This window comes from Ornithodoros turicata, unplaced genomic scaffold (assembly GCF_037126465.1).
Source record: "Ornithodoros turicata isolate Travis unplaced genomic scaffold, ASM3712646v1 ctg00000969.1, whole genome shotgun sequence".
NCBI lineage: Eukaryota > Metazoa > Arthropoda > Arachnida > Ixodida > Argasidae > Ornithodoros > Ornithodoros turicata.
The window spans coordinates 136,246-150,383 of record NW_026999432.1 but is presented as its reverse complement, the minus strand read 5'-3'; the positions used below and the strand labels follow the sequence as shown (position 1 = coordinate 150,383).

Sequence of the window (14,138 nt, the reverse complement as noted above, 5' to 3'; positions counted from 1 at the left end):
CACGAGTTGTCGCCACGGTTACGGTTAGTTGAGAAACTGCATATCCAGGTAGCAGGATCAAATTTTAATTAGGCTGCTTTGGCCAACACGCGAGCACAGAGCACAGTGTCAAAAGCCCTTACAAAATAAAAAAAATACCTCATCTACGTGGACCTAGAAATCAACATAGTTTAAAATGCTGTGAACGAATTCCACTACGTTAGTTTTGCCTGAATACCCTTTTCTAAAGCCATGCTGGAATTTAAAAAAGAAATCGACAGACTCAACTTGGTTGACAACGTGGTAGTACATGATGTGCTCCATTAGTTTACGGGGAACCCTAAAAAGTGGAGCTGGTTAATAGATAGAAGGAGCATAGTTGTCACCTCTTCTGAAGACAGGAATTAGCTTGAGATCTATGTCATCGACTCGCACACATACTAAGCACCTTTGACACAGATTAACGTATCTTCGCTCCAGCTCTTTCACTTTCAGATGTTCATCTCTGTTGAGTGGTCTGTCATTCTTGTAATACAGATTGGAATTGAAATGCAGGTGCATAAGGGATGCTCTGAAAGAAAAGTGTTTGGTTTTAGTCCTCTTAATGTTTCCGAAAACGAAAACAAACTTCACGGTGACTATTTTTCTGAAATGAGCAATTCCAGGATGACAGCAAAAAATATATCTCGCCATATCATTATATCCACCTGGCACTTCAATTGAATAATGGCAGTTGAAGATGATTCAATGTAATGGCACATAAGCAACTCGGGCTATAGTACGCCAAAACCATGGTAAAACTGTGACTTGTTAAATATCAGACGATTATACTAAAATAATATACTTTGTTGGTTGGTATATTGAGATATAGACAAAAACATAATATGATAAAAATAAGCAATTGAAGCAAAGACAATTGTTGGCTTTGTGTGACTGATGTCGAGTTTGCCACACTACATGTTGAATAATAATGTACGCTGATACGCTGTAGCATATAAAGTACAACCATACACACGCTCAATATGTGGTGGATATGTGAAACCAATATACACATACTTACATTTCAAACTTTCTTGAAAAAGGCAGTCCAAGTCTGTCGGATTTGCCAGACTCTATACGAAGCCAGTAAGCACAGTGTGGAATGACTGATTCATCTTTCGAAGGCAGAGGTGCAGCAACCACGACGCTTCGTCATCTCAATGCTTCGGAGCGGCATAGCCTAGTAAGAAGCCATCAGAAGGATCTCATAAAGATAACTTGGTTGAAAAAGTGGAGGGTTCTGTGGGATACGTAAGAAAGCATACGCGTTACACAACAGCTACGAGAATGATCGACTGCACCAGCATGGTTTTCAGCACGTAGACTTAAAATAAATTTGCTAACCTTGTTGAAACTACTTTTCCCTCAGGAGCACACGAGAGCACATTTGGTTCATTTAGTTGAAGGTATCATCAGGTCCCCATGCTCCTTTGAGATGCAGCAGACAGAATTTCGCTGAGGCGAGTGACTGCCGTTGCGGTTCGTCGCTTCGCAGCAGATCAAGAATAGTACATCGCAACGATAGGTGAAACGTTCAGAATATGGCGACCAACACCAACCCAATGACCCGAACAAAGAGGATGAACCGGGAGTCACACAAGCTCGCAGTTCGCAAGCTCGGCATACGGCATCCATTGCAACTGTCCGGATACGGAAGCATATATCGAACGCCGTGAACAGGTTGAAAAAATAATCGTAGAAACTGTTGCAGGTGATAAATGCAGGGTATATTTTTCTTTTTAAGGCTCTGTAACAAAAACATATTAACGTAGAAATGCCATTTCATGAAGGAAATTGACAGGTATTGCGTGACCACGTGACGCGTTTGAGCCAATTGTGGGTGTTGCGAGTGGCGCCCGTGTTGACGTCATCTTGATGATGGGCCGGGGTGGATATTCTATATAAACGTATGTTTTCTCGGTTTGACGCTAGGCGTGCTGCACTCGGATGAAGTCGAATGTTTAAAATTCGAGTTTAGAGAAACCGTGGGGTTTTAATGCGTGAATTTTCGCATGGAGAGTCCTTGTTGGGTGCTTTATCGACTGCAAGTACGAAAGAGCTCCCACAGTTTCTGGTCAGAGTCCCTTTAAGGTCAGCTATGCCGATCTTCTGATGTGCGCAAGCAGAACGACCACTTCGAAGTTCCTCCGAAATGCACATTCGTTTCTCGATTTTGTCTTCCCACTCGGAAATTAATTAACCAAGGAAACATTTTTGTAACGTAGACGTAACCTGTTCCATCTACGTTGATAAGGCATCATATGAAAGCTGGGGCTTTCTCTGACTTTTGTGGCGACTTCTCGCGTTTGCGAGAAAATGCAGTTATGCCGGTGGTCTATGAGGGTTCCGTTCTGGGGTAACCAACAGTGGACGATGGAAACGGTGTTACGACTGCGAATTCATCTCAATACCATTATCGACGTCAAATTGTGGTTATGCGCTCGATAAGTTCGCACTTCAACTGCCATTCACGTCGACTGGTTTGTTGCTTTTACTATAAGGTGCAAGTGTGGAAGCGACTGAACAACAGCATGACCAGGGGTGGTAGTTCGTAGACATACATATAGATGACTTCTCTTTTAGAAAATAGACCGTACTATGTGTCAGTCTGCAAATCGTGCGGTTGCCGGATATGTTCCATGAAATATATATACTCCGCAGCGTCAGAGGGCGACTGCAATGAAAGACGTTCGAAATACGCAAAAAAATCAAACTCCATTGTCAATTATGTGAAGGTATTCTCTGGAGTTCCCCACAAAAAGTATATATCTTTTAGAGCGCGTCGTGCGATGTTGATGGAGAGCTCTATGTATTTTTGCATCTTTACTTGAGTGTGCGCAAGGGTCTATACGCACACACCATATTCCATTCTCAATACTTTCGTAAATAAATGCACAGGGATCCAGCTCACTGTATACTGATTTTGCATCACGTATGGCATCTTCAGATCTGCTATAAGTATCCTGTTTACCGGGCCAATGAACTAATCAAGGGTATCGCCACATTCGTCACTGCGTGAAGCATGGAAACATATTGTCATTGCCCAGAATAAGGATCTTGACACTGTGCTTGCCGTGTACCCCACATGTTCAACCTGGCAGCACCTCCTGTTCCTTAAAGTTTTTTTTTTTTCTTGTCTAGTGCATGTGTTTGAAAACTCCACAACTGCCACTCAGGCAACTTTACCGCCAAATTTGTCAGCGACAAAAAACGTGTATCAACTTTGTTACAAACACAGTAATCCCGGTGGAAGTCGTTTAGGCTGACCTCTGCCTTGTACGGAAGACTTCGTAGCAGAATACGCAGAGCGCAAATGGTCTGCTTCTACACAAATGCCTTGTCGAAAGTGAAACAGCCTTACCAAAATGGGGATCAGCCACAAAAGGAGCTGGTTGGTATATAACTGAAGCAACAACGTATGAATGAGTTTAATATGCCCAAGAACAGCCGCAGGAGCCTGATGTTAATGCACTATCAGATTACAGTAAAGCAGCAAGTAACATGTACATATACTATGCAGCGACACGTTAAAGTGATAAAAAGATGACAGGTGAGAATGCAATAATCGAATGTACATGAAAGTGGGAGAGAATGAGATACAGACAGAAGATGGATATATGGGGGACATAATGTAACAAAACGATAATTGGGGGTAGAGGCACCAAAATTGCAATATTTGAAACAATACATCAGACAGAGAAATTATGAGAAGGATAGGACACTAAACAATAATAGTGAAGGCAGCAAGGGCAAAGAAGCAGAGGAAGGTAACTAAGGTTTATGTAAGAAAGATGCAATGTCACGTTTAAACCCAGCATATGAGAAAAAAATATCACATGAGGACGAAAATGTGTTTACCAAAATTACCAAAAAGGGCAGGTTTCGTGTGCACAAAATGACGGGGATTGCGAAGGGCGCCTCACAACAACAGCGGAAATATATGCGGCCTGGGAAGAATGGTGAGACAACAATGGAATGTACACACTTATAGAGGAATTTGGGGTCAGCAATTTGACGCCGCGATGTTAGGGGTAGGAGGCGAAAGTATTTTAAGAGACTCGGGTAATCGAACGATTCAAAGTCAGGGATACCCCGGAGGAAAAAGTTGTGAAGAAAATGAAGTGCACGTTTCTGAACATCTTCCAGGCGATTGCACTCAATAAGGCACAAAGCGTTGCATACAACACATATTTACTCGAGTTGTGGTACAACGAATGTCTTGTAGAGTTTAACAAAAACAGTGGGAGTGCCAGAAACTTTGCATGGTTTGTACTGGCCGCTTCCTCAAGCATTTCCGTCCTAATGGAGGAATTTATTGGAGGTAACAGTAAGTGGCTTGCATGAACGCTTTGAGAGATTTCCTAATTTGAGTGGATCGTTGCTAGGAACATCCGGCAGACTGTTATTGGTGGAACACACTTCAAAAGTTCCTCCTCGGAAAACACTGCGTCATTTCGCGTTTAGATCAACGGGCGATCGCTCTGGAGGTGTCGTCTGTTTCTGGTATTTCCCCATGGAATTTTGCAAATCTACAAGAGCGGGCGATTGTTTCAGTGCCACTCTTACACACGTATAAAAGGGGTTATTTGTACTTTTTGCAAAAAAATTGAATTGAATTGAAATTTATTTACCATGAGCTATTATGTACATGGAAGGCGGCAGGGCAAAAAGTTGCTTAAGCAACTTGACAGTTGCTTGCAGTTGCTCAAGGACAAATACCATATTGAAAACAACAGAAATTTAGTGGGTTCCAATGAGAAATCATTGTAAATGTCAATGTGAACGAAGTGGGACCGCCCTTAGTCGCACCCATTGGAGGCCAGCTCAGCTTCCCATTAGCCAAATGTACAACAGCATGGATTTTCCCATTAAAGTCCCATTGAAAGTCTCATTGACGATGCACTTTTTGAATGTGCAGTGACTATTCTATTGCATCAGAAAGCATGCTTTCGCTGTAAAAATGAATTATAGAAAATACAGTCCCTGCTTGAACATTTATTCTTACCTATATAAAAATACAGTAGATGTGAAAATATTGCAAGTGGCAGATACAAAGGTAAGAGTTATTTGTGATGTTTTTTGCAAGAGCGAATATTCACCAAGCGGTCGGAAATCGCTAGCGAGACATAGTAAACACCAAGAATAGAAATCTTAATGAGCACTTACATGTTGTGAAAGCATTCTGTCCATCATCAACACACACGACATAAATCCACAATGAGTAAATTCATAGAGATGTATCCATATGTCCAAAAAGTGCCGACAAAAAAAAAGGAAAAAAAAAAGAAAAAATGACATAATGCTCTTGTGTGCTTCATAAGAAATTTCTAATCCTGTCCAGCTTGACTTGCTTGCGTGAAAATTAAGGCCATCCAGCTTCGTTGAGATTCCATTTTGACCACCTGCTGGCAAATGCCCACGCCCCTATGCCGCCGCGTCGTACGAGGGTAACCTTCAAGCAATAACATTTCGAAAGATAAAGCAAAAGGTGATAGAACACGAGCATGTCAACGTAAGTGAGCATCAAAATATATTGCATACCGATGTAGACAAAGCGGGTGGCAACACATTGACTGCATTATCCTCCGATCAACGGCCGTAGTGCCCGCGAGCAGAGGTAAAAACATACAAAGCGGAGTTGAAAAAACGGGAATGCTTGACAAATCAACTACTGACCTTAGATACGAATAAAATCCTCGAAATCAAGCACGAATGACCCGGAAGCGACCGCACACATCCACACGCTCCAACATTTTGTGAGAGACTGATTAATCCGTTGTCCGTTGATGGAGAACGTGTTCTCATACATCCACTGAATCTTGTACGGAATGCATTAAAAATAGCTTACAGTAAGAGGTGTAATACCAAGGTACCACGGCATATGTACTTCTGAGCATAATATGTTCACAAACATTTGAAATAACGCGAACTATTTTCAGCTCGCACGAGCCACTATGTGGTGCTGCACGGAAATGTATTACGACGCGGCGCCTTGGCGACATCGCGGCCGACGATCCGTTTGCCTCCTCAGTCGATTTGTTCAGAATAAATTTTAATTTCAAATTTTAATTCAAATTTCGCATGTAATATTTTGATGCGAATCGTGTCCTGGAATTTCATTTGTTTGAATTGGTTCGAATTAATTCAACAGGAATGTACACCCTTCTTCATAATCAAATATTATAACTTAATTTGAGAGTGATGATGTACAGTTGGTCATCATTACGCACGTTCCATTAGCAACTGACTTCTCCATTATTGTAGTGGCGGTAATGCAACATGTTGGATCCCATTAATGTAATTAAAAAGCATTTTCTCATTGATACACATTAGGCCAGTTCCTCATTCCTTCTATTGGCGCAGTCTGTAATACACAACACGTCGGATCCCATTAAATCAATTGGAAATCAACATTTCTCATTGACGCCCACTAAACCAATTCGTTGAATTGGTTCCTTGCTTCGTTGATGTGGTCTTCGCCACACAACACGGTGGAGCCGGGTTTCGCGAACGAAGCTTCCCTGCTTAACTTCCAATTCTGTCAATGAGAAAGCGTCGGCTTTCACACGTTGAACGAATTGTCAGTCTGATTTCTCATTGAATCTCATTAAAATTTCGTGAAGAAATGAATGAGATCGTGCCTACTATTTCCAGCAGAGATTTGAGCTAACTGTCGACATTTCAGCTGTTTGAGCCTGATGCCCTCGTCTTTCACACACATAGAAGTGTGCCCACGCCCCTCGGAGGAGCCTGCACAGCTGAGGACTTTGTCCCGGTGGCAAATGGAACAGTTCTTTGACAAAGAAAGCAGATTTCCACCAGAAGACCAACAAGCAGTTTACTTGAAATAGTACCAATTACCTTAGTCGTTTTTTTTTATTGCAAAATATAGGGCATGCCACGTGACTACTGGGGGTTTTTGCTACTTTCCAGTTACCTCAACTGGTGACTTCAACCCAATAAACCATAAAAAGCCCATGGACATCCTGATCTGGTCCAGACGTCCTCGTCCACTTTAAACATCATTAGGACATCCATAGGCAGTGTCACAAAGGCTGTCAATTGCATGACATCCTGAGGATTGTATTTTGACATTCTGCTCTGGACGTAATGTGGGGTGAGTGTCACTTCAGTGGAATTAGATATGCATGATACCAGGCACGTGCCCGATACAATATTTTTAAGTTTAAATTGACAAAAATTATTGTGTACAGTTTCGTATTTTTGCTTCTTGGGCCGCGATGGCTGCATTGACTGCATGCCAACAGGAACTCCCGCGTCCTTGCCTGTTCACCATGCCACCAGCCAGCACTGTCAGTCGCGCATGCGCAGTTTTGTTCGCTTGGCGCTGGTTCGCGGTTCGCTTTGCTTTGGCTCTAACGGACGTTTCTCATCGCGGCGAGTGCTATGCATGATCTCGAGCGTATTATTGTTCCGCTACGTCTGCAGCTACTAGAGGGTTTGTACTGTCGTTCCCATTTTATGCTGTCGTTCTAGCAACCCGTCTGAGAAAGAGCCCGTAAGGGGAAATGTTTCTGCCAACCCACAGCAGACCAGTCAGGCTCGTTTGAAATGTCAAGTGAGGCCGCGGCCCTGTATCTGAAGCCAAAATCGCTCTTTGCCATCAGGATTTTCGCCGTGTAAGGTGTGTAATCAATATAACTGTGAAATAATATGTTCGGCTGTGCCATGCATTGTCATTGTAGATTGCACTCCATTTGCAGGCAATCTGACCAACGACAGGGAGATGGAACGCAAGATGAAACTGAGCGACTTTGTACAGACGGTGTGTATATGTCTTGACACCTACTGCACATGGCTATGCTGTCATCGTGTTTTCTGGAAAGATATTTCTTGCAGATTAGGCGTGTATGGCGCAACGTGCACGAGGAAGAAAGACGCAATAATTGTGTTCAATGTGGCGGAGACTCATGCACGTCATTACAAGATTTGCAAATGCTTTGAGAAAGACAAGTTGTTCCGGAAGTGAGAATCTATGTGCTTTTTTTTTTTCATTGTTGTTCATCGTCCGATCATTGCGAATTTTTTGCCTGCGTGAGACGAATGCTCAGGTGTGTTGATGATGAATGGGGATGCTTTCAGGTACGTACTCGTGAGTGGTGAATAAAGTGATTTCTTGCTGCTATATCTACTGTTTCGCGTGTGTATTTGCGGGTTCTCATCTTCCCCAGACATGAGCGGCTTACTTCGCAGAACATTTCAGAAAGCCTGTAGACAGCGACGGGGAGGGGCGGTGAATATAGCTTGCCGTTGCTGGCCACATAGCAGCATTTTCAAGATTGCCATAACCAGCATCAATACAACTATTGTGTCACATCAGCATTAAGGCAGCCCTTATGTTAGTATCAGCATCAGAAAGGCTGTAGTGTTAACATGAACCTGAACAGCTCTGTTAATATTAGTATGAGAGCAGCTCCACGTGTTAACATGAGCATCAAGACAGTGTCCCCAATCACATCAAACCTGATATCACTTGTCAATAGGGAACACACGTGTAAACGTGTGTTTCCACGGCAGTGCCTCTGCTACTCTGGTTACATGCTATGTAGTACAATGGGGCTTGTTCTCTACACAACCTGCATATTTTTGTCTCCATTCTGCTAAAAATGCTTATAAACCCAGCATATGTATAAGCTCCTTGCTGCTGTGGTACTATTGTAGTTCCCTATCTTACTTTTCATTCATTCTAGTCGAGAGTATTTTTATGAAAAGCTGTCTTACTGTACTCAGTGAGTGCACCAATAAACGTTGACGCTGAACCACATATTTGCATCATGATGTTGCTCAAAGTATATACACCTACCATAACATAAAAAACTTCCCAACAATGTACCAGATCATGTCTCTGAAAGACATCCCAGTGACATGATATGGATGCTTGTTTCAACATCCATGGGATGTCCACTCTGACATCATCGGGAGGATTGTGGACGTCCACAGGTAGTCCACTAATCCTGGTAAGGATGTTTGCAGTCATCCCGGGGACATTTATGATTTATTGGGAAGCTTATGTAACACAATAATATAAGATGGCAATGAAGCAGGCGAACTAATATCGTTAGATTGTGTCCCTCAGTCTTAGTTTTATGGATGTATTACACAGTATTGGAAACCTGGTTGAACAATAAATTTGTTAAACGACAAACAGTTATCAGAAATAATACGATGTGCAGAATACTCTTACACAATACGCTGCAGTTGAGTTCTTGTAGGCATGGTGGTCGGCAATGCTAAATGTTCAGATTTACGACGTGCTCAACATTGAATACAGAATATGTGACGTGCTCATAAATAAATTCTTGCGTGAAACATATTCTTAGGCAAACAACAAGTCCTTCGACGGAAAGAAATACAGCATCTGTAGAACAATAAATGCAGAGTAAATCAGAATCGCCTGAAGGCGCGAAGCTGCTTTGAATAATAACAGTAATGATGACGAAGAACACGAGTTGAAACAAAGTAAAACAAAACATTAGACCACTCTGTCTTTTACGATAATTCGTGCAAACAAATCGAGCAACAAAGGGGGCATCTTCCAAATATCACAGTCGCACTTCACAACGCACTTGCTTTGTTGTCAGATTGCCAACACGTAAACATAACTGCAACTGGCGTAAATATAACTGCAACGCCAAGCAACCACCAGACACTTTCCATTGGTGACGGCGATCCAACCAATACACATTGGAGGCCCACGTAACTCGTCAGCAAAACTCTCAAAGCCACGGAGGTGCTTGAGTTCCTTGTTGTGAACGGCCGCAGAGCAGAGGACGAATACATTCGATGAAAAAGTACAGCTCACATGTCATACTTGCCAGCTCAAGTGTAGCAAACGATTCACGCAGAAAAAGCTGTTCATTATAGCGTGTTATCCGAACGCCTCCAACCAAGTAAACATTGCTTCAACTTCAACCCTCAGACGCGACCAGAGACCTTGTGATCTTTTATGTGCGACTGGATGGCGACGGCCACAGCGGGCTTGCAGCATTACTTGCCATTGCGCAACACCGGTGACGTTACGGGGCACAGAAGTGCGGTCCCTACAGTTACACCATCGACAGGAGAATGTGAGCGGGAGAGGAGGAACGCGGAAGAGGCACTTCAAGCACGCGCATCTCACTGAGTGGAGCGATTTCGTCCGGAAAAATTTGTGGCATATTAGTTTCTCGGCGGGAAGAACAGTTTCCAGCGAAAAAAAGTATAGGCGTTCGGGTAATTTCATAGTCCCTTTAAGGAGACAGTCACTGCAAGCTGGTAAGCAGTGATCAAGTTTTATTATACACATTGGTTTTATATTAAGTAAGCTTTTGTACCTGTTCCTCATTTGCAATGCACAGTCCTACATCACAATCAACCTGTACGAGGAGAACGACTCTCACCACTGGAGTTATCGATGTATCAAGGACAACTTCATGTAACATGGCAGTAGATGAGACAACTAAAAACTGCACCACACGACAAGCCGTCGCTTCGTGAAAGTTGATGACGTCCACCCGCTATTATTTTAAAATTTTCCAGTAGCCAGGAACTGCGGTGTCACAGCACTTGTAACGACGACGGGAGGGACAGGCTCCGACGGGTCGCAGGCTCGATGTCGGGAACAGCGAGGAATGTTATGAAACATATTCCATCTCTCGTGAATCGGAACTGCCGTTGGAGCTCACCGTCGTCTATACTGTCCAAAAGACTTTGACGATCTCCGTAGACTTGCTACCGCGACAACGAGAGCGCAAGCGACGTCGCAGCCTCACAACGCGATCCATGCGATCGATGTTAGTGCTAGCGTAAAGGACGGTAGAAACAGCGTTGAGAGAAGAAATACTGTTGTGTTGTGTGTTAATCCGTAGCTTAACTACTAGCGCCACTATGTTGTGTATGTTTTAAATGTTATTACTGCTAGCGCCACATCTGTGAATAAATCATTCTTTTCATCGTCTTCGGAACGTGAGCACGCTTTCTGCTTATTCTCCGGGTGTTCCATTGTGAAACGTAACATCTGACGACGAGGATGGCTACTCTAGGACTTGTACCGCCACCAGAATTCGTGCCGACAGCGGGAGAGCCAGTATTGCCGTGGGAGCCATTCAAACGGGCATTCACAAACTATTTGTCTGCGTTCACGGCAGAAAGATGGAAGGACATTTTACTTCACTGCATCGGAGAAGAGGCACGTCGCATCTACTACGCGACGACAGGAGACGATGCTCCAACAACTCTGACGCCGGCGAGCTCAACGACAGAACAAGTGACTGGTACAGACACGTCCGTATCGCAAGTAGCTTGCGGGCACGATGAGTACACGTCTGCGCTTGGAATCCTAGACAAGCGTTTCCGGAAGCTGGTCAACGTTGCACTAGAACGACATAGGTTTCGATCCCGCAAGCAGCGACCGTCCGAGTCAACCCGGGACTATGTTGGTTGAGCTACTTTTATTAGCTTCGAAATGTAATTTCGGCAGTTTCCGGGATGAGGCCGTCAAGGACCAACTATTGAAAGGAACGGCTTTGCCAAAGTTACGTGAGCGCATGTTACTTGAAGGACCAGATCTCACACTTGAGAAAACTCTAGATCTTGCAAGTATTTACGAAGAATGCTCTAAAGCAGTGAAAGAGATTGCGAACCAGCCGGTATCTGAATCTCAGGTTCATGAAGTCTCGAGTCGTCCGCAGCGGAATAAACCAAAAGGAAACTGAGTAAGGACTCATGGTATCAAGCGTGAAGGAAATAATCTTTCCAATGGTGCTGCTGTAACTGGGAAAGGGAAGAAGTGTTTTCGCTGCGATTCACCTTCGCATTTTGCCAACAACGGGGCGTGTCCTGCACGGAATAAGAAGTGTCAGAAATGCGGGAAAGTGAGACACTTCAAGAAAGTATGCTTCTATCGGTAGTCTTCGGTAAATTTGGTGGAGGAGCCGCATCATGTTTCTGTTCTTCAACTAGTTCTTTTGTAATGTAATTCTGTTCTATGTCGTGGAACGAGGGAAGATGCTGCTGGGTCGAGATGCTATGCAGAAGCTAAACATCAACATTGCTGGCGGTACATTACCATGTTTCAGCGTGGATCAGAAAAGTCTTGAAATCCTGCCGAATGACTTGCGAGGCCAGTTTGGACACCTCTCCAGGGAAGACCTTGGTGTTGCGAAAAATCTTGTGCATCAAGTCAGGGTCCGCCCTGATATGCAACCAAAACTGCGTCGTCTTCCATTGTCCCTGCGGGAGGAGGTTACGAAAGAACTGGTCCGGATGGAAGCAGCCAGACTTATTGAAAGAGTGAATGCATCGCCATGGGCGTCACCGCTGGTCGTGGTCCGCAAGATGGACAACACGCTACGTCTATGCGTCGACCTTCGAGCGCCAAAGAAGGCAAGGACGCATTTCCACTTCCACACCACGAAGAACTGCTGAATGCCTTATGGGCAGCAGCCATGTTCTCAAAACATGATTTGCGATCAGCTTACCCTCAGGTGGAACCCTGTGAAGAAAGTAGAGAGTTGAAGACGTTTATCACGCACAATGGTTCTTTCGATTCAAGAGGATTTGCTTTGGGCTGGCATCAACTCCACTCCCTGTTGAAAAAGCCTGGTTTGAAATTACGCCAGAACTGGTATGACTATACCAGTTTCTGTTTTTGCTGATAAATATCAACACCAGAAATGTCAGTTTCTGGTTTGCACCACACAAGGACAACGGACATGCTGACATGACCATATGTCGGCAGTGTCTGCATCCTGGTTTGACAACTTGTCAGAAACACCAGTCATGATAGAAACTGATGTAGCTGTAGCAGCATTGCCATGACCAGCGGCGCATGCACCTGGTGTGGCTACTTGTTAGGAACATCAGTCATACCAGAAACTGATCTATGCAGTTGGTACCAGTGCTGGTATTGGAAAAGGTCAGTACATGTGAGAGATACCAGCGTCCTCTTTCGTTAAATCATTGTCGCTATCCATGTTAGTGAACTTTAGCTACTGTCTCAGCAAACTTAATCATGCAAGCACAGTTTGGGCAGTTGCAGATGCTTAATGAAAAGTTATATTTGTAGCAATATGTCCTGTAGAAATATATAAAAAAAAGGTAAACATTTCCTTCGCATTTGACACAGCACACATGTATAGCCCACCCGAGCCCAGATAGTATAGGGACCGGCCCACACTCGTCAAGTAAAACAAATTTTAATCGTAAATCGTTCCTGTGCCTTTCATTTGCACACGTTCTGCATTGTAGCATTTAACCTTGCTTTCTTTGGTCACAAACAAACAAAAAAAAACGATAAAGAAAGGGTCTGCAACACAGTGAGTGCGCTTTTTTTTTATTCCATTGATCTCTCGCTCTCAGATTTCACTGCCGCTCTGTCGACAATCCTAACTAACGAATAGCGTTTGCCTTGGCCAATCACAAGTTGCAATTTTTCTTCAAACACAACATTCATTGGTCCTTATGAAAACAGCACCATCTTCCGAAACATCCTGGAACGGCGACAATCTCAAAAGGTAGTACGATTCTACCGTCGTCATATTTCGTCAGGCTAGCCATTGCGCGGAAATGTTGGCTGCATGCCCATTTCAACTTTCAGCACAGGCTCGCCCGCGCTCGCGCGTCCTTGCGTGTTCTCCATGCTATCAGACAGTCCTGTCTGTCGCGCACATGCACGGTTTTATTTCGTTCACTTCGGCTGCTGTAACGGACGTTTCTCGTCGCCGCATGTATTTCGCCTAATTTCGAGCGTTTAACTAAGTCTGCAGCGTTTTAGAGCCTTTGTGTTGTTGTTCCCACTTGATGCTCTCGTTCTTGCAACCCGTCTGATATTGCAACTGTCCATAAGTGGAAGCGTTTCCACTAACCGCGAGCAGAACAGTCAGTCGCGTTCGAAATCTCAGAGTGGAGACGCGGCCCTGGATGTGAAGCCAAATCGCTCTTCGCCCTCAGGATTCTTGCCATTTCAGGTGTGTAATTAATATAACTGTGAAGTAATCTGTTTGACTGCGCCATGCATTCTCATTGTTCGTTTTACTCTATTTGCAGGCGATTTGCACAACGACAGGAACATAGAACGTCAGGTGAAACCGTTAGTGACTGTATACTTTGTGCAGAGGGTA

The 14,138-nt window shown here is 43.9% G+C and overlaps 1 protein-coding gene across 1 annotated transcript; it reads left to right on the top strand.

Moving 5' to 3' along the window:
• The first annotated feature begins 12,024 nt into the window (after positions 1-12,024).
• Positions 12,025-12,444, top strand: LOC135376017 (uncharacterized). The gene has a single exon (XM_064608631.1). It carries the CDS (start codon positions 12,025-12,027, stop codon positions 12,442-12,444), a length of 420 nt encoding a protein of 139 aa, XP_064464701.1.
• The last annotated feature ends 1,694 nt before the right edge of the window (positions 12,445-14,138 follow it).